Source organism: Entelurus aequoreus, linkage group LG19 (assembly GCF_033978785.1).
Source record: "Entelurus aequoreus isolate RoL-2023_Sb linkage group LG19, RoL_Eaeq_v1.1, whole genome shotgun sequence".
NCBI classification, from domain to species: domain Eukaryota; kingdom Metazoa; phylum Chordata; class Actinopteri; order Syngnathiformes; family Syngnathidae; genus Entelurus; species Entelurus aequoreus.
The window spans coordinates 15,634,534-15,656,976 of NC_084749.1; the positions used below are offsets into that span (position 1 = coordinate 15,634,534).

General features: G+C 38.1%; 1 protein-coding gene across 1 annotated transcript in view; it reads left to right on the forward strand.

Moving 5' to 3' along the window:
• rnf13 (ring finger protein 13) overlaps window positions 1-22,443 on the forward strand; it is an 83,968-nt gene that overhangs the window by 59,074 nt on the left and 2,451 nt on the right. Inside the window, exons 7-9 of the mRNA XM_062028007.1 lie at window positions 1,251-1,356; window positions 3,540-3,633; window positions 17,262-17,342. Coding sequence (XP_061883991.1) covers window positions 1,251-1,356; window positions 3,540-3,633; window positions 17,262-17,342 — 281 coding nt within the window. The remainder of the gene's footprint in view (window positions 1-1,250; window positions 1,357-3,539; window positions 3,634-17,261; window positions 17,343-22,443) is intronic.

Here is a 22,443-nt window from a genome sequence, read left to right on the forward strand (position 1 = left end):
AGTTATTTACCTTCCAATTGCAGTACAATGGTAAACAATTTTACAATAATGAGAAATAAGTTTATATCATTTTAAATGGTTACTTGTAATATTACTATTAATTAGGATTATAAACACGGCATAATTTTTATCGATTATTTTTTTAAATTTAAGAGCATGATGTAGACAAAAGCTCTGAGTGTGTTTGCATAAAGCCAAATATTTATTTTAAATAAATTATTGCATATTGTTCTAAAATGTGGCATCTTGAGACAAGAATATGTTGTCTGAAATTCTAAAAGTAACATGTCTTCTTTCACTCGTTATTTTCGCATTTTTATGTATGAAATATAAAAATTGCAACTCGAAATCCAAATCGCAATTTTGTAGGGGGAAAAAAAAATCGCAATTAAGTTTTTCTTAAAATAGTGCCTCCCTACAGAAAGCTAAACTGCACATACACACAAAAGTCCCTTTGGTGCGCTCAAAAATGTGAGTAACAATGTTGTTACAATGATTAAAAATAAGTACAATCCTTTTTATCTTGCTGTCAGTGATTGGCAGATGACGACAACAGAAAAGGGTAGGGAGGCGGAGAGGAGGGGTCGGAGAGGAGGAGCCGTATGTATGGATTCACTCTCATTTGTAATTCTAATTCCACAGCGTTTAGCCCCTTCTTTTCAGGCTGGTTTGTTGGCTATTTTGGACACATATTGAGTAACAAAATAGAAAAAAGTTGGTGAATGGTGAGAAAAGAAACATGCTGAAGCACTAATAAGTGGCCACAGAGTAGTGGACTGTGTGAACAGGATGTGACATAGGGGGCTCCGCCTCTCTAAAATTGCTGCCCTTGTGTGTACCTAATCCTGCACAGGAAGTGACATCCCCTAAATGGCAGTGCTTCCAGCGTCACACAAAATGAATGAAACGTTCTTACACCGAGACATGGTTTGCACACAGAGACACATTTGGCTCGTTCTAAAAGTTCGCAAACAAAGAAGTCCGTAAATCGAAGTTCCACTGTACTGTTATTGTTTAAGAAACCAGAGATAACATGAACATAGATTGTTACTCATTTTATAGAATGGGAATACATTTACTACCAAAAGTCATGTAAAGTTATTTCATGTTTGAACATGTCCGAATTGTGTAACTGAGAAGTGAATAAACCACAAATGTCCACTACAGAGGACACTCTCAGGAGAACATAGTGTAGAACAGTGACATTTGTAAAATATGTGCAGTGTTAAAGACTCTTGACTGTTTTTTAGCGGACGTGTGATCCTCATGCCCGACTTTAGCCTGCCGCTGGAATACTACTTGATCCCCTTCCTTATCATCGTGGGAATCTGCCTCATCCTCATTGTGGTCTTCATGGTAGGTGATCCAATTCTTCTAATGCATGAAGTTCGTAGATTTTATTTTTACATGTTACTGTGAAGAAGAAAAAAGCATTTAAAGGAATAAATTATCTGCCAAATGTAATCTTTTTCTAGTACCAGATGAAAAGTCTAGAAATCTATTAGGTAGAGAATAGGAATGTTCTGATTAAGGTTTCATTCTGTCGACTCCGATCCTCCAATTTTTTTCAACTTATTTATGGTGAGTGTAATAATGTCAGCACAATATTTAAACCAGTTCTTTATTCTTTTGTATTACATCCAATTGTTTTATCAAAGCAAAGTCAGTAGTCCACAAAAAGTAAACAAAAACTATGATCTGCTACTAATTTAAATTATTTGGTTTTTGCCCTGAAAGTTTGTAATTAATAACAAAAGGGACAAAAAACGATTTTTTGAAAATAAAAATATCAATCTAATCAGTCTAGTATGGATCATATACTGATATTCCATCCATCCATTTTCTACCGCTTATCCCTTTCGGGGTCGCAGGGGGGTGCTGGAGCCTATCTCAGTATTACCTTGGTATTGACACTACCGATATACAAGTGAAAGTAAAAAAAATGTTGTGCAAAGGTACGGTTATTCCGGTAATTAGATTTACAACGTGAAACTATTATATGACATAGGCTCATATCCAAATCATAGCAAATAGGTTTGACAGTTCTCACTTTGCATGTAACAAGATTATATCACATATTAGTTCCACATTTGAAGTTAAATTGCTGACAAGAATGAACTTTTGCACCATATTCAAATTTTTTTAGTTTCACCTGTATGTATCAATGCGTCCTCCGCTTACGTGTATGGTTGGCCGCTACACAGCAACATAACATTATATTATTGTCTCTCCAGACTCTTATTAATCTGCTTGATTATTTCATGTTAATACCTGCTTACTTACTACGGTAACATGCTGGTATCTACACTTCTTAAACTTTAGTAAGCACCTGAAAAGATCGGCTTTTGTGATAGGCATTGGAAAGGCATTAATTGCCTTTGTCCTTTTCCCATACTTTTTGTCCGATACTGATGGACAGCCGATCGTTCGGAGACAAAGACATAACAACCAAAGATGGTCTCTGCTGGCAGCAACTTTTCCTTTTAACTCTTCATTTGGATTACGATTAATTATTAATCTAAATGGGAAGATATGAATATCGTATCAGTCTCCATCGCAGTGACAGCAGACATTGTACAGTAAGCGATCATTTTATTATGGTCGTAGTTTGTATTTCTTCTTTAGCACTTAGCATTACTGCTACATGATGTTAAAAATGGATCTGTTTAACCCACAGCTTGTAAAACTTATAGCTCTAAAAATATAAGGTTCTGGATCATCGTTTGTCTCAAAGTAGTTTTTGTTGGCTGCATGGTTTGCATCGTTGTTGATGGGGAAGGGATCTGTGGTTCCCAACTCTACGTCAAGGATCACGTGACTGGCTTGCTCATTAACTCTCAAAATGGCTCGGTAATCTCTAAGAGATGGATACTATTTTTATAATTTCTAATTACTCGCAAACGTTGTAAGTCTTTTGCTGTTATGTGTCAGATATATATGATAATATCTTCAATTTAGAGGCAACTTGTTTTTCTATTCCACTGGTACTTTAAATGAAGTCTGCTGAATGCTTCTGGCACTCCAACAAAGGGGTACTGAAAAGAGGGACGTCTTGGGTTAGATAATTAGGAGCTTTACAGTGGAAATGCAACATGACGTGTAGTAAACAGACCCAAATTGTATTATCTAGTGGAAATGAGGCTATGAAAAGACAATATGAACTCAGCAGAAGATCTTAAAGCACCTCATGAAGCCTCCTTAGAGCACCACACACACACAGAATAATGCATTGTTTTACAATGCAAACACACATTTTGCTATGCTTATGTTTTGCCTCCTGGAAACCCTCATGACTACAATCAGCTGTGCAGAGGCGGCCCATAATACAAAAAAAATTGATAATTATGAATCACGCAGCAGAATGGAGCATGTGGCGCTCAGGGTACATGGTTACACCAAGTGTACTGCATCAGCTTCCTGCATCTGTGAGCACTGTTTAGATCTCCTGATGGGCGGAGCATCCCCTCTACTGTATCATTAAACAATAGCCACATTTTATTAGCCCCTAACGGTGTGTTTTTCTTTCATGTTGTGTCTAGATCACAAAGTTTGTCCAAGATCGACACAGGGCCAGGAGGAGCCGCCTCCGCAAAGATCAATTAAAGAAACTTCCGATCCACAAGTATAAAAAAGGTATGTACCTCTCCCGCTTTTAAACGCCTTTTTATCTCCGTCCTGCATGAGCGATTTCTCGTGATTTTAACCAGAAGAGCGTGCTCACCAACACTTTCTGACACATCATTCTTCCACCTTGGAGCTAATCGGATTATTACAGCCTCAATGTTTTCCCCATGAAAGCCCTCCCTGGGTGATCAGAGGTCTGCTCCGTTGAGACTGCACACTTCAATGATGGTTAAAAATGTGGGAGGGCAAAGTTGAGTGGGTGTACATTCCAGTTGGTGACACATTTACACACAGTTCAGCTTGGGACAGTACAGTTTTGCAGGGTAACCGGCAGCTTGGTGCCATACTAGCTAGCGATACATAGGGATTGGGTACTTTTCACATTTGAATCGATACGGTACCAATTTTTGGTGCCAAGGAATCGATGCCGTTATTTATTTTCAGTACTGTTGTGTGTGTTCAAATGTGTTTAATAAATGCAAGTCGAGTACTATACTGTATTATATCGTAGACTTTGCATGCACTTGCAGTAAGTAGTGTGTAGGCTACAGTGTGTTGCCTTAGCCAGGAAGTAGTCTTTGCCATTAGGTTGAATATGCCGGTATTTTATTTTGTTGAGTCCTACAAAGTGTTTAAATGGAGTATTGTATTAATTACACACCAGCTGTTTGATTCCAACGTGCATTTTAGTTGTGGTTTTGATTAACAAATTTGGAGGTGTTGAAATCGCCATGCTAGAAAGATGGAAGAAAGAAAGAAATAAGTATTTCATTTAACTGTTTATTACAAATCCAATGTATTTAAAAGTTGCAAGTGATAAACGCTTACGAAGTGAAACGTAAATAAATGTAAAACTGCATCAATGTATATAAATTATAGATGCATCAATAATAAATTTTTAATCGAATCGTAGCTCCTGAATTGCCCAAAGATTTCCATCTCAACTCTCAACTCAATAATACGAGGATTTAGCCATACATTTTGAAGTTGTTCATCTGTGACATTCACTTGTGACACAACAACCGAAGATGGTCTGCGCAGGTGGTAACTTTTCCTTTTAACTCTTCATTTGGATTACGATTCATTCTTAATCTAAATGGGAAGATATGAACATTGTATCAGTCTCCATTGCAGTGACAGCAGACATTGTACAGTAAGCGATCGATTTATTATGTTCGTAGTTTGTATTTCTTCTTTTAGCATGATGTTAAAGTGTTTCACTAAAGACGGATCTGTTTAGCACACAGCTTCTAAAACTTGGAGCTCATTCTCCTTATATTCAGCCTAAAAAAATACAAGGTTCTGGATCATCGTTTGTCCCCAAGTAGTCTTTGTTGGCTTCATGATTTGCATTGTTGTTGATGGGGAAGGGATCGGTGGTTCTACGTCAAGGATCACGTGACTGGCTTGCTCATTAACCCTCAAAATGGTTCGGCAATCTCTGGGAGATTGATACTATTTTGATTATATCTATTTACTCACAAACTTAGTTAGTCTTTTGGTGTTATGTATCAGATATATATGATAATAGCTTCAATATAGAGGCAACTTGTTTTTCCATTCCACTGGTACTTTAAATGAAGTCTGCTGAATGCCTCTGGCACTCCAACAAAGGGGTACTGAAAAGAGGGACGCCTCGGGTTAGATGTTTAGGAGCTTTACAGTGGAAATGCAACACGATGCGTAGTAAAAAGACCCAAATTGTATCACCTGGTGGAAACTAGGCTATGAAAAGACAATATGAACTCCGCAGAAGATCTTAAAGCGCCACATGAAGCCTCCTTAGAGCACCACCTGCAACACACACACACACACCCACACAGAATAATGCATTGTTTTGCAATGCAAACACACATTTTGCTATGCTTATGTTTTGTCTCCTGGAAACCCTCATGACTACAATCAGCTGTGCAGAGGCGGCACATAATAGGAAAAAATCAGCTAATTAAGAATCCCGCAGCTCTAGCAGGAACACATCTGAATGGAGCATGAGACGCTCAGGGTTGATGTTTTGCTACACCAAGAGTACTCCATGAGCTTCCAGCATCTGTGAGCACTGTTTAGATTTCCGTGATGGGCGGGTGGGTGGTGGGCGGCTTGTACTGTATGTCTGCGCTCCTGCCAGCTGAGTATTGGGTGACACTGGGAGGAGACACTAAATCTGGACTTAATCACCTTTTTAAAGCAAGCAATTGTAGCCTGGAAGGGCACCAAGTGATGACTTTAGTGGTGTAGTTGGATTTATAAGCTAGATGTTTATTTTAAGGTTAGACCAATAAAGGTCCCAGCTGGTTGAAAGAATGAATCACAGCAGTAGTTCAGCCAATGCTTCTTTAAATATGAACTTATTAAATCATTGCTTCATATTACGTTTAATTCCAGTAGCTGCTATGTGTAGTAATGATGACCCCAACGATGCATTATGATAAGCGAAATAAAATGATGGCGTTATTCTGCACTGAATGCATTATTTTATTTGTATTCAACTCTGTATGTCGTGTCTCCAAATAGCCTACAATAAAAGGATACATACACTTTCTGTTTTATAATACTGAGTGACTTTTAACTGCCAGTACTTTTCTTAAATGTACGTAGTTACCTCTAAGAAAAAGTACTTTCTACAAATTCTGTTTCATTTTGACAAGATCTCAATGATTACTGATGGTGTTTTGTATTAAACTGGTCCTAAAGATACTAGGATAGGATAGGATAGGTCTTTATTGTCATTGCAACAAGTACAACGAGACTATGTTTTCCGTAAAAGGTGGGGAAAAAGGTAAAACGCTGGGGAAGAAGATGAGTAAAAAAATACAATCTAGACTGGGCTCCTAAAGGGGCCTAGTCTGGAGTGGGAAAAAACCTCCATGCCATGCACACATAAACATATTACATTTAATTACGACAACTCGCAACAGAGGGTGGGGGAGTTGGAGCCCTGGAGGTCGACTGCTGATATGAAGTGCTGCCAGCCGTCCATCACCCTGAAGGGGAATCAAGCGATGGTGAAGGCGTGGGGTTGGGGAGGGTGTGTGTGTGTGTGTGTGTGTGTGTGTGTGTGTGTGTGTGTGTGTGTGTGTGTCCATTGTCTTAGGTGTACCGTATTATTGTGCAATACTGTACTGAAATATTAAAATAATACAACTGAATACAACTATCGCACTAGTTGGTAGCAGGCAACGGTTGCATGAATCGCAAACTGACAACTGCCGTGCTAATTGCTAGCTGGCAACTGGTGCGCTAATTGCTAACTGACAATTAGCATCCTAATTGTTAGCTTGCAATTAGAGCACAAGCTAACATGAATACAATAATATAATTATTCATGTTTTTACAGTGAGTTGGGCGGCCATGCCTCTGTCATTTCTAAACTGCACTACAATGTATTAATCAATGTTCATGTGTTTTAAAGGCGTTTAAATTTGGGGAAAAATTGCAAGGTGAATATAAAAAGTACATTAAAAACAAGTACAATCAACCAAAAATTCACAACCTCCTTGTTGAAGCCCCCTGCTGAGCAATCCAGTTGCGTAAAACAAATTGCGGAAAAACTTTTCTCATGTCCAAAAGACACAAGTAACTGTACGAGCAATGTCTGGTTTCGCTTGTGTCGACAACCACTTTTGTCGACATCCGTTTATGTCGACATGGGTCCCCGAGTCTAAAGTGAGTCGACTTATGTGTGAAGGCAGGCCTTACCTACGAGGTGTAGCAGCTTGATAAAAATAAAGACAAAAAACATTGTTTAAAACCAGCCAAACTTAGTTATGTTTTACAGGTCAAACAAACAATTACCGTATTTTTCAGAGTATAAGTCGCTCCAGAGTATAAGTCGCACCAGCCGAAAATGCATAATAAAGAAGGAAAAAAACAAAAATAAGTTGCATTTTTTGGGGAAATGTATTTGCTAAAACCCAACACTAAGAATAGACACTTGAAAGGCAATTTAAAATAAATAAAGAATAGTGAACGACAGGCTGAATAAGTGTACGTTATATGACTCATAAATAACCAACTGAGAACGTGCCTGGTATGTTAACGTAACATATTATGGTAAGAGTCATTCAAATAACTATAACATAGAACATGCTATACGTTTACCAAACAATCTGTCACTCCTAATCGCTAAATCCCATGAAATCTTGTACGTCTATTCTCTTACGTGAATGAGCTAAAAAATATTATTTGATATTTTACAGTAATGTGTTAATAATTTCACACAAGTCGCTCCTGAGTATAAATCGCACCCCCGGCCAAACTATGAAAAAAACTGCGACTTATAGTCCGAAAAATACGGTACAGTAAAGGTAAATGGGGTGAACAGAAAATAGGCGGTAAAAAAAACGTGACCATTGACGCAAGCACCCTTGAAGACAAACACATCTATTGAATATAGTTTGTGCACAATAGCAGTGGGAGCAGCTGTATGAGACATTAGATCTGTGTCAATATGCGGGATTATGTAACAGCAGCTGCCGCGCTTGTCAGCGTCCTAGCCTAGCACGCCGCTCTAGCATGAACTTTATTTGTCGTCTGATTGCAGAACATTGCATGATCCCCTTTCCACGCTGAAATTTCTGTTGGTGTAGCATCAGCTCATGACAGATATTTTCAGGATTTGTCTTTGTTTTGTCTTTTGGAGAAAATAAGGAGGGCTGTTGGCGTCCCCTCCCTCTGACCCCTGACCTTTTATCCCAATGGCTCACAGACAGACACACTGAACAGAGCAGCTGCAGTGTGCACAGACCAGCTCTCAAGCAGCAGTCTGGCAACCCTCTCTTTCACTGATTCGTCTTGCTAGCACACTCGCGCCGCTCATCCCAAGTTCAGTAGGACAGCGAGGCTCCTCTGAGAGAGACGGGAACGCTGCTGGGAGGATGACGGATTAATCATTTAAAAAAGGGAGCATTAGTGATATCATATCTTTAGCGTTTCTTTTCAGGTATGCCTGAAGTTTAACACTAAATTAAATAACACAAATGAAATCTATATACAAATCTAAAATATGTGTAAAAATAGTGCTCAGTCAGATTGATTGATTGATTGATTGAAACTTTTATTAGTAGATTGCACAGTACAGTACATATTCCGTACAATTGACCACTAAATGGTAACACCTGAATAACTTAAGTCGGGGTCCACGTTAATCAATTCATGGTACAAATATATACTATCAGCATAATACAGTCATCACACAAGTTAATCATCAGAGTATATACATTGAATTATTTACATTATTTACAATCCTGCGGGTGGGAGGTGGAGGGGGTTGGGGCGGGGGGGTTAGGTTTGGTTGATATCAGCACTTCAGTCATCAACAATTATATCATCTGAGAAATGGACATTGAAACAGTGTACTAGGTCTGACTTGGTAGGATTTGTACAGCGAGCAGTGGACATAGTGAGTTCAGAAAGCATAAGAACAAGTATATACATTTGATTATTTACATTTGATTATTTACAATCCGGGGAGGTGGGACGTGGTGGGGGGAGGGTGTTAGTCTAGGGTTGTAGTTGCCTGGAGGTGTTCTTTTAGTGTGGTTTTGAAGGAGGATAGAGATGCACTTTCTTTTACACCTGTTGGGAGTGCATTCCATCAGATAAATCACACTTTTACATTTTGATTAATCGCGATTAATCACAGCAACTTACTTGAATGCATGATTTAAAGCAGTGGTCACCAACCTTTTCGAGCCCAAGATCCCTGGTTTGAGCCAAAAACCAAAGCAAGATCTATCCCTGCGTCAACTATGTTATATAAATGTGTGTGCGTGTGTATAAATATATATGAATATAATCTGTTTTTGTTTTTCAAAGACTAAGCTTTGTGTAGCCATTATTGACTGATGTCAACATTTTTGGCTTTTTCTCATTGTGTTTCTAGCTGTTTTCCCTGGCGTGTGTACAAGAAGTGATGTCATCAAAATGGCAGCGCCCTAAGGCATCCAGCGGCACACCAAAATTACACAGAGGGACATTTGGTGCGATCTAAACCGAAAATTACGCAAATAGACGCCTTCGTAAATCAAGGTTTTGCTGTATGTATCTATGCTGTGCGCACTAACCGAAAATGATGGAGGAACACTATGTTGATAAACTGCCACAGGTTAAAAACCTATTTATTGTCCTATTGACTCAGCACAAAGTCTCGAGTAATTTTGCAAACAATGGCTAGTTTCGGTTTCGGATATGACGACAGCGAATTATGCTGAGGTGAGTCAGCCAGTCTTAGGGGCGTCGACATAAACTTGTTCCAGTTATAGTTTGCTACGTTCTAATTAAGGATGTCCGATAATATCGGCCTGCCGATATTATCGGCCGATAAATGCGTTAAAATGTAATATCGGAAATTATTGGCATCGTTTTTTTTTATTATCTGTATCGGTTTTTTTTTGGTTTTTTTTATTAAATCAACATAAAAAACACAAGATACACTTACAATTAGTGCACCAACCCAAAAAACCTCCCTCCCCCCATTTCTTTCTGTTATCAATATTCTGGTTCCTACATTATATATCAATATATATCAATACAGTCTGCAAGGGATACAGTCTGTAAGCACACGTGATTGTGCGTGCTAACCTTTAACAGTTAATTTTACTCATTTTCATTAATTACTAGTTTCTATGTAACTGTTTTTATATTGTTTTACTTTCTTTTTTATTCAAGAAAATGTTTTTAATTTAGTTATCTTATTTTTATTATTTTTTTTTAAAGTACCTTATCTTCACCATACATGGTTGTCCAAATTAGGCATAATAATGTGTTAATTCCACGACTGCATATATCGGTTGATATCGGTATCGGTTGATATCGGTATCGGTTGATATCGGTATCGGTAATTAAAGAGTTGGACAATATCGTAATATCGGATATCGGCAAAAAGCCATTATCGGACATACCTAGTTCTAATACTTAGTGAGTCCATGTAGGGAATTATATCTCAAGGATCAAGGATTAGCTTCACTATATTTGTACTGTGGTGCCGTACTCACATCTTTATAATTCCTTTCTTCCCTGAAAAGTCCCAAGACTGGTTTGTCGAGTTGTAAGAAAGCACGGGCAGGGTTAATAAATGTCAACTTGCTGTGTTCACGTTCATGGTTTGACAGCGATTTCTGTGAAAGGACAAAAGTGTGCATGGTTGTGTTTACTTCTTAATAGGAATTCTACATTTTGCAAAGTTGTAATTACAAATTTCACATGGTCACCTGGAGAACCTAGAGAGGTTAAAAATGAGAACGTTAACACATTTTTATAGTCAAAAGTATTGAAAGAGTCTAAAAAAACAGATAGGGTTCAAATATTGATCATGGCTGAGGACGTAGAAAGTAGTAAAACCTGGTTCAAAATAAGAACATTTGTCACATTTTTATGGTCAAAATGTAATAAAGGAGACTATAATAAGTAACAAAGAGATCCGTGTATCTACAAAGCTATTAAACTTTAAGTCACAGCCCATCTCGGAGTGAACAAAAAATAAGGTAAAGCATGAATAAAAACTCTTCTATGTATCAACTACCTAATTTGTCATTTCCACTTATAAATGCTGAGCACACTCAACAAAGCATACAAACTGAGGTAGAAACTATTCAAGAGGGTTGAGTTACTCCCTGCTTTCTATGCATCACCGTGTATCAATAGAAAAATAAAAGCTGTGCAATGTGTGAACAATTTCAACAAACCAAAAATAACTTAAAGGCCTACTGAAACCCACTACTACCGACCACGCAGTCTGATAGTTTATATATCAATCATGAAATCTTAACATTATAACACATGCCAATCCGGCCGGGTTAACTTATAAAGTGACATTTTAAATTTGCCGCTAAACTTCCGGTTCGAAACGCCTCTGAGGATGACGTATGCGCGTGACGTAGCCCGGCGAACACGGGTATGCCTTCCACATTGAAGCCAATACGAAAAAGCTGTTTTCATTTCATAATTCCACAGTATTCTGGACATCTGTGTTCGTGAATCTGTTGCAATCATGTTCATTGCATTATGGAGAAGGAAGCTGAGCAAGCAAAGAAGAAAGTTGTCGGTGCGAAATGGACATATTTTTCGAACGTAGTCAGCAACAACAGTACACAGCCGGCGCTTCTTTGTTTACATTCCCGAAAGATGCAGTCAAGATGGAAGAACTCGGATAACAGAGACTCTAACCAGGAGGACTTTTGACTTGGATACACAGACGCCTGTAGAGAACTGGGACAACACAGACTCTTACCAGGATTACTTTGATTTGGATGACAAAGACGCAGACGTGCTACTGTGAGTATGCAGCTTTGGCTTCTAAACATTTGATCGCTTGACCGTATGTGCGCAACTTTTTTTTGCGTATGTACGTAACTTTTTTAAAATATATAAGCTTTATGAACCCTGGGTTAGGTGAACGGTCTTTTGGGCTGAGTGATTGTGTGTGTTGATCAGGTGTTTGAATTGTATTGGCGTGTTCTATGGAGCTAGGAGCTAGCATAGGAGCTAGGAGCTAGCATAACAAACACGCAGGTGTTTTTATGCAGGATTAATTTGTGGCATATTAAATATAAGCCTGGTTGTGTTGTGGCTAATAGAGTATATATATGTCTTGTGTTTATTTACTGTTGTAGTCATTCCCAGCTGAATATCAGGTACCGTGAGTATGCAGCCTTGGCTGCTAAACATTTGATAGCTTGACCGTAAGTGCGCGTCACGTACGTAACTTTTTAAAAATATATAAGCTTTATGAACCTTGGGTTAGGTGAACGGTCTTTTGGGCTGAGTGATTGTGTGTGTTGATCAGGTGTTTGAATTGTATTGGCGTGTTCTATGGAGCTAGGAGCTAGCAGAGGAGCTAGGAGCTAGCGTAACAAACACGCAGGTGTTTTTATGCAGGATTAATTTGTGGCATATTAAATATAAGCCTGGTTGTGTTGTGGCTAATAGAGTATATATATGTCTTGTGTTTATTTACTGTTGTAGTCATTCCCAGCTGAATATCAGGTACCGTGAGTATGCAGCCTTGGCTGCTAAACATTTGATAGCTTGACCGTATGTGCGCGTCACGTACGTAACTTTTTAAAAATATATAAGCTTTATGAACCTTGGGTTAGGTGAACGGTCTTTTGGGCTGAGTGATTGTGTGTGTTGATCAGGTGTTTGAATTGTATTGGCGTGTTCTATGGAGCTAGGAGCTAGCAGAGGAGCTAGGAGCTAGCATAACAAACACGCAGGTGTTTTTATGCAGGATTAATTTGTGGCATATTAAATATAAGCCTGGTTGTGTTGTGGCTAATAGAGTATATATATGTCTTGTGTTTATTTACTGTTGTAGTCATTCCCAGCTGAACATCAGGTCACCCCCGGCTCTCACAGCATCTTCCCTATCTGAATAGCTTCAACTCCCCACTAGTCCTTCACTTGCACTTTACTCATCCACAAATCTTTCATCCTCGCTCAAATTAATGGGGAAATTGTCGCTTTCTCGGTCCGAATCTCTCTCACTTCATGCGGCCATCATTGTAAACAATAGGGAACTTTGCGTATATGTTCAACTGACTACGTCACGCTACTTCCGGTAGGGGCAAACCTTTTTTTTTATCAGATACCAAAAGTTGCAATCTTTATCGTCGTTGTTCTATACTAAATCCTTTCAGCAAAAATATGGCAATATCGCGAAATGATCAAGTATGACACATAGAATAGATCTGCTATCCCCGTTTAAATAAAAAAAATTCATTTCAGTAGGCCTTTAAGACTGACAATATTGCAGTAAATCACACACTGTTCACTTTTTTAAATTTGCACAGAAGACAATAATTTTCACAGAACTATATCAATCTGCAGCATTTTAAGTGGGGTTACCAATTGTTTATTTTACTCCTGTTTATTTTACTTTGGGGTTAGGGGAAAGCTAGTTATTAAAAAAAGTCAACACAAAACGTGTTTGAGTTTGTAATGCACAGCACTGCGATATGACACCAATCTGTACTGACTGAAAAACATGAACAATCATATTACAGTATCTGTAAAGTATTATTTCATGTTTTGTTTGTACACTGCTAGACGAGATCTGACCAATCTAATAAGTCTATGAGCATGAACGGATGAAGCCTACTGTGGTATTGGCACCAGCTGCTAGACTAGGTCTGACCAATCTACAAACCCCGTTTCCATATGAGTTGGGAAATTGTGTTAGAAGTAAATATAAACGGAATACAATGATTTGCAAATCGTTTTCAACCCATATTCAGTTGAATATGCTACAAAGACAACATATTTGATGTTCAAACTGATAAACATTTTTTTTGTGCAAATAATCATTAACTTTAGAATTTGATGCCAGCAACACGTGACAAAGAAGTTGGGAAAGGTGGCAATAAATACTGATAAAGTTGAAGAATGCTCATCAAACACTTATTTGGAACATCCCACAGGTGTGCAGGCTAATTGGGAATAGGTGGGTGCCATGATTGGGTATGAAAACAGCTTCCCAAAAAATGCTCAGTTTTTCACAAGAAAGGACGGGTGGGGCGAGGTACACCCCTTTGTCCACAACTGCGTGAGCAAATAGTCAAACAGTTTAAGAACAACGTTTCTTAAACAATGCAAATCATTGTATTCTGTTTATATTTACAACTAACACAATTTCCCAACTCATATAGAAACGGGGTTTGTAATAAGTCTATGAGCATGAACTGATGAAGACTACTGAGGTAATGGCACCAGCTGCTAGACTAGGTCTGACCAGTCTAAGACTAGATCTGACCAATCTAAGTCTGAGCATGAACGAATGAAGCCTACTGAGGTATTGGCACCACCTGTTAGATTAGATCCGACCAATCTAAATCTATGAGCATGAACAGATGAAGACTACTGAGGTATTGGCACAAGCTGCTAGACTAGATCTGACCAATCTCAGTGTATGATCATGAACGAATGAAGCCTACTGAGGTATTGGCACCAGCTGCTAGACTATATCTGACTAATCTAAGTCTATTTGCACGAACTGATCAAACCTACTGAGGTATTGGCACCAGCTGCTGGACTAGATCTGACCGATCTTAGTCTAAGACTAGATCTGACCAATCTAAGTCTATCAGCATGAACGAATGAAGCCTACTGAGGTATTGGCACCAGCTGCTAGACGAGATCCGACCAATGTAATAGGTCTAAGAGCATGAACTGATGAAGACTACTGAGGTAATGGCACCAGCTGCTAGACTAGAACTGACCAATCTAAGTCTATGTGCATGAACTGATCAAACCTGCCGAGGTATTGGCACCAGCTGCTGGACTAGATCTGACCAATCTAAGTCTACGAGCACGAACTGATGAAGCCTACTCGGATGGGAGGCGAAACGTCTTCTAAGACAAACCAAACAGTCCAGTTGTGATCGATTGAATGCCCTGAGATTCCCCTTTAGAGTGTAAAAATCCACTCCATCCCATTTTAAATATTTTTTTCCCGAACTTATTTTTGTCTCTAAACCTTTCAAAATACGCCTAAATCGGCACTGATGCAGGTAAATAATCAGTAGCCTAATGGGGCCCAGAGCCCATCGCCTGAAACCCGCAAGTGCCCGGGTGGGCCTCTAGGTCACATGATTGCAACCCAGCCATAGAGTGCAACTAAATGTAAGGCGCACACACCTGATTTTTGGACACATTTTATTTTGTACATAAATAGGCAGCACATAGACGTGGGTAAAAAAGTACCAGTTTAAATTACATTATGTAAAATAGGTAAAAAATAAATTCCATGCAATAACACTGAGATCATCTTGGAAGAGTTGACTTCATGCTACACTTCCTGGAAGTTTGAGGGATCCCAGCTGACGAAGAGATGAACGGCAGGATGAAAAGTCTGAGCCGCTGACAGGCAGAGAGAAAAGGAGCAAGGAGGATGATGTGAGTCCCCGTCCATATACGGTCACATGAGGCCTTGGCGTGGACGCAGGAGGAAAACATGCTCACTTAGAGCTTGCATAAACACACCGAGCTCACAAGAGTCCACCCTTTGGCCCGGGAAGACCAAGAGTTTGAGGGGCGGGGGGACTTTGGAATTTGGAAGGGAGTAATGAATTCCTAAGCTTATAGCAAAGTCCTTTACTGCACACAAAGTTGTTTGGAAAAGTGACAGCAAGAATGTGAAGGAGGAGTAACTCCACCACAAACATCATGAGACTTTGTCTGCCGGTGGCACATGTGTGTCGCCCCAACCAATTCCAATCCAAGCGCACACGGGAAATAAAAATGTTGGTATGGGACTGGATCGGTTCGAAGCAAGTGGGATGAGAATCAGCACCTCCAAGTCCCAGTCCATTGTTCTCACCCGGAAAAGGGTGGAGGGCCATCTCCGGGTTAGAGTGGAGATCTTGCCCCAAGTGGGGGAGTTTAAGTACCTCTGGGTCTTGTTCAGGAGTGAGGGAAGAGTGGACCCTGTATCGACCCGTTGTGGTGAAGAAGGAGCTGAGCCGGAAGGTAAAGCTCTCAAGTTACCGGTCGATCTGCGTTCCCATCCTCCTCCATGGTCTTGAGCTTTGGGTTATGACTGAAAGGACAAGTTCATGGGTACAAGCGGCCGAAAAGAGTTTCCTCCGCTTGGTGGCGGGCTCTCCCTTAGGGTGAGGAGCTCAGAGTAAAGCCGATGCTCCTCTACATTGAGATGAGCCAGATGAGGTGGTTCGGGCATCTGCTCAGGATGCCACCCGGACGCCTCCTTGGGGAGGTGTTTAGGGCACGTCCGACCGGCAGGAGGCCACAGGGACGACCCAGGATTTGTTTGAGAGACTGTCTCCCAGCTGACCTGGGAAGGCCTCGGGATCCCCCAGTAGGAGCTGGACGAAGTGGCTGGGGAGAGGGAAGTCTGGACTTCCGTGCTTAGGCTGCTGCCTAATGATTCCATCCGATTTTTGGGTCAACAACTCAATTTAGAATCGGTTCTCGATTCAAACCGAGTCTCACAAAGTTTTTTTGGTCTAATAATTATAATGAAATTGAAGCTCCTTCTGGTTGCATGGAGACGTCCTAAAAACTTCTTTGTGAAAATTGATTCTTAAAAAATAAATGTTTTGTTGATGTTTGGATCGGGATGAATAAGAATCACAATACATAGTTTGTGTGAGGAACTCTACTAAGATGGCATTTGCACTTTTTACAAATTGACTTCATCGTTGGTAAAGACTTGCTGAAGACACAAAGTCAACCGCAACTTCCGTTTTTTGTGGTGTGTTGCTAGCATGAATGCCAGCACTCTGTATTTTTCTGTTGGTGTGAGCCGTATTGGCATATTTCATTACATCATAACTGTGTGAGCCGTATTGGCATATTTCATTACATCCATCCAGTTATGAAAACTTTTACACATGGAATGTGAGTAAAAAAACAAAAAAAAGTCATGCATTTTTAACCTATAAAACACCCTTTCTAAACAGCCCTGTTGAGAGCAGCTGTTCCCTTAAGTTGCTTGCAAAATACAAGAGTGGTGCTTCTTTAAGTAGGTAAATGAGCGTGTTGTTCCATCGCGGTCAGGACAAACATGTTGTCTGACATGGCAGCTAACAGAAATACATCTTGAAAAATGATTCCCTGGCAAGACCTTGTGATGAAGTAGTTGTAACCTGTAAGTCAAGTCAGAAATGTGCTTTCTTTCTCAGGAGACGTCTACGACGTGTGTGCCATCTGTCTGGACGAGTACGAAGAAGGGGACAAACTGAGGGTGCTGCCATGTTCTCATGGTGAGTCCACTGAACAGGAAACCATACATTTTGTTGACTGAATGTAGTAAAACCTGGAGAGGTCCAAAATGATAACTTTTAGTCACATTTTTAGGTCAGAAGCTATGAAGGGGTCTAAAAACAGACATGGTTCAAATATTGTTATGATTGTCTAAGTTTAGTACGGTAGGATTTATTATCACACTTTACCAGGATGATGGTGACTGAAAGTAGTAAAACCTGGACAGGCTCAAAGTAAGAACGTTTGTTGCATTTTTATGCTTAAAAAGTTGTGAAGGGGTCTACACATAGATATGGTTAGATTTAGTTTGGTACAGTGGGATATAATATCACACTTTACCAGGAAATTGTCATTGTTGAGGATGATGACTGAAAGTAGTAAAACCTGGACAGGCTCAAAATAAGAAAGTTGCATTCTAGTGGTGACAAATTGCAAAAGGGACTAAATCAACAAATAGTCAATTTATATTGTGACCTTTACCAGGAAATTGTCATAATTGAGGGTGGTAAATGAAAGTAGTAAAACCTGGAGAAGTTCAAAATGAGGAAAACGTGTTGCATTTCTATGGTCAAAAGTTGTGAAGGCGTCTAAAACATGGATATGGTTAGATTTAGTTTGGTACAGTGGGATATAATATCACACTTTACCAGGAAATTGTCATTGTTGAGGATGGTGACTGAAAGTAGTAAAACATGGGACATGCTCAAAATAAGAAAGTTGCATTTTAGTGGTGAAAAGTTGCAAAAGGGACTAAATCCACAAATAGTCAAATTATATTGTGATCTTTACCAGGAAATTGTCACCATTAATGGTGGTAAATGAAAGTAGTAAAACCTGGAGATGTCCAAATAAATAAATGTTGCATTTCTATGGTCAGAAGTTGTGAAAGGGTCTAAAATATGGTTAGATTATTTTGGTACAGTGGGATATAATACCACACTTTACCAGGAAATCGTCATTGTTGAGGATGGTGACTGAAAGTAGTAAAACATGAACAAGCTCAAAATAAGGAGGTTGCATTTTAGTGGTGAAAAATTGCAAAGGGGACTAAATCTACAAATAGTGAAATTATATTGTGACCTTTACCAGGAAATTGTCACCATTGAGGGTTGTAAATGAAAGTAGTAAAACCGGGAGAGGTTCAAAATGAGGAAAATATGGTTAGATTATTTTGGTACAGTGGGATATAATACCACACTTTACCAGGAAATCGTCATTGTTGAGGATGGTGACTGAAAGTAGTAAAACATGAACAAGCTCAAAATAAGGAGGTTGCATTTTAGTGGTGAAAAATTGCAAAGGGGACTAAATCTACAAATAGTGAAATTATATTGTGACCTTTACCAGGAAATTGTCACCATTGAGGGTTGTAAATGAAAGTAGTAAAACTGGGAGAGGTTCAAAATGAGGAAAATGTGTTGCATTTCTATGGTCAAAAGTTGTGAAAGGGTCTAAAATATGGTTAGATTTAGTTTGGTACAGTGGGATATAATATCACACTTTACCAGGAAACTGTCATAGTTGAGGATGGTAAAAGTAGTAAAAACATGGACATGCTCACAATAAGAAAGTTGCATTTTAGTGGTGACAAATTGCAACAGGGACTAAATCAACAAATATGGTTGGAGTCTGGTACAGTGAAATTACGTATATTGTGACCTTTACCAGGAAATTGTCACCATTGAGGGTGATAAATGAAAGTAAAACCTAGAGAGGTTCTAAATAAGGAAAAATGTGTTGGCATTTCTACGATCAAAAGTTGTGAAGGGGTATAAAACATAGATATGGTTACATTTAGTTTGGTACAGTGGGATATAACATCACATTTTACCAGGAAATTGTCATTGTTGAGGATGGTGACTGAAAGTAGTAAAACATGTACAGGCTCAAAATAACATTTGTTACATTTTTATGCTTAAAAAGTCGTGAAGGGGTCTAAAAACTTAGATATGGTTAGATTTAGTTTGGTACAGTGGGATATAATATCACACTTTACCAGGAAATTGTCATTGTTGAGGATGGTGACTGAAAGTAGTAAAACCTGGACAGGCTCAAAATAAAGTTGCATTTTAGTGGTGAAAAGTTGCAAAAGGGACTAAATCAACAAATAGTCAAATTATATTGTGACCTTTACCAGGAAATTGTCACCATTAAGTAGTAAAACCTGGAGATGTCCAAATAAATAAATAAAATGTTGCATTTCTATGGTCAGAAGTTGTGAAAGGGTCTAAAATATGGTTAGATTTAGTTTGGTACAGTGGGATATAATACCACACTTTACCAGGAAATTGTCATTGTTGAAGATGGTGACTGAAAATAGTAAAACATGAACAAGCTCAAAATAAGGAAGTTGCATTTTAGTGGTGAAAAATTGCAAAAGGGACTAAATCAACAAATAGTGAAATTATATTGTGATCTTTACCAGGAAATTGTCACCATTGAGGGTGGTAAATGAAAGTAGTAAAACCTGGAGAGGTTCAAAATGAGGAAAATGTGTTGCATTTCTATGGTCAAAAGTTGTGAAGGCGTCTAAAACATAGATATGGTTAGATTTAGTTTGGTACAGTGGGATATAATATCACACTTTACCAGGAAATTGTCATTGTTGAGGATGCTGACTGAAAGTAGTAAAACATGGGACATGCTCAAAATAAGAAAGTTGCATTTTAGTTGTGAAAAGTTGCAAAAGGGACTAAATCAACAAATAGTCAAATTATATTGTGACTTTTACCAGGAAATTGTCACCATTAATGGTGGTAAATGAAAGTAGTAAAACCTGGAGATGTCCAAATAAATAAATGTTGCATTTCTATGGTCAGAAGTTGTGAAAGGGTCTAAAATATGGTTAGATTATTTTGGTACAGTGGGATATAAAACCACACTTTACCAGGAAATCGTCATTGTTGAGGATGGTGACTGAAACCTGAACAAGTTCAAAATAAGGAGGTTGCATTTTAGTGGTGAAAAATTGCAAAGGGGACTAAATCAACAAATAGTGAAATTATATTGTGACCTTTACCAGGAAATTGTCACCATTGAGGGTTGTAAATGAAAGTAGTAAAACCGGGAGAGGTTCAAAATGAGGAAACATGTGTTGCATTTCTATGGTCAAAAGTTGTGAAAGGGTCTAAAATATGGTTAGATTTAGTTTAGTACAGTGGGATATAATATCACACTTTACCAGGAAATTGTCATAGTTGAGGATGGTAAAAGTAGTAAAAACATGGACATGCTCACAATAAGAAAGTTGCATTTTAATGGTGACAAATTGCAACAGGGACTAAATCAACAAATGTGGTTGGAGTCTGGTACAGTGAAATTACGTATATTGTGACCTTTACCAGGAAATTGTCACCATTGAGGGTGATAAATGAAAGTAAAACCTAGAGAGGTTCTAAATAAGGAAAAATGTGTTGGCATTTCTACGATCAAAAGTTGTGAAGGGGTATAAAACATAAATATGGTTACATTTAGTTTGGTACAGTGGGATATAACATCACACTTTACCAGGAAATTGTCATAGTTGAGGATGGTGACAGAAAGTAGTAAAACACAGACAGGCTCAATTTCCTGGTAAACTTTAACTTATATGTGTAATCCTACAGTACCAAACTACATGATATATTACTGCCTATATTATTGGCTATCTGATTCTGAAAGTTACATTTTAATGGTGAAAAATTGCAAAAGAAGCTAAAAATTGAAATGTATAGTTTGGTACAGTAGGATTACACAAGTTAATGTTTACCAGGAAATTGAGGATAGCTGAAAGTAGTAAAACAAAATGAAAATGTGGCATTTTAAGGTTAAAAGTTGCAAAAACAACTAATATGGGTGTAGTTTGGTACAGTAGGATTATACAGCATATATTGAACGTGACCAGGAAAATATTGAGGATGAAACCTGGAGAGGCTCAAAATAAGTGTTGTGTTTTTATGGTCAAAAGTTGCAAAAGGCACTGAAAATGTTTTTAATTGTCAAATTTAAATGAAAATAGGTCAGTAAATATTAAAAGTCAGAATGACTTGAAATCGATGTCCTGTTTTTATGGTCAAAAGTTGCAAAAGGCACTAAAAAATGTTTTAATTGTCAAATTTCAATGAAAATAAGTCGGTAAATATTAATTTGTCATGTTTTTATGGTCAAAAGTTGCAAAAGGCACTAAAAATGTTTTTAATTGTCAAATGTAAATGAAAATAGGTCAGTAAATATTAAAAGTCAGAATGACTTGAAATCGATGTCCTGTTTTTATGGTCAAAAGTTGCAAAAGGCACTAAAAAATGTTTTAATTGTCAAATTTCAATGAAAATAAGTCGGTATTTGTCATGTTTTTATGGTCAAAAGTTGCAAAAGGCACTAAAAATGGTTTTAATTGTCAAATTTAAATGAAAATAGGTCAGTAAATATTAAAAATCAGAATGACTTGAAATCGATTTGTGTCCTGTTTTTATGGTCAAAAGGCACTAAAAATGTCTCAAATTTAAATGAAAATAGGTCAGTAAATATTAAAAATCAGTGATTTGTCATGTTTTTATGGTCAAAAGTTGCAAAAGGCACTAAAAATGGTTGTCAAATTTAAATGAAAAAAGGTCAATAAATATTAAAAATCAGAATGACTTGAAATCGATTTGTCCTGTTTTTATGGTCAAAAGTTGCTAAAAATATTTTTAATTATCAAATTTAAATGAAAATAGGGCAGTAAATATTAAAAATCAGTGACTTGAAACCGATTTGTGTCCTGTTTTTATGGTCAAAAGTTGCAAAAGGCACGTTTTTGTCAAATTTAAATGAAAATAGGTCAGTAAATATTAAAAATCAGAATGACTTGAAATCTATTTGTGTCCTGTTTTTATGGTCAAAAGTTGCAAAAGGCACTAAATATGGTTGTCCAAATTTAAATGAAAATAGGTCAGTAAATATTACAAATCTGAATGACTTAATTTAGTACACATCTTTAGAGGACTGAGAAGATTGGTAAAAAAAAATTGCCATATATATATAGAATTGTTTGAATAACATGGCGGCAATCACGGCTTTTGGGACAAGCGCCAACTGATTGTCAAAGTTTGATAAATGACAATAAAAATGGCGTGTCCACAG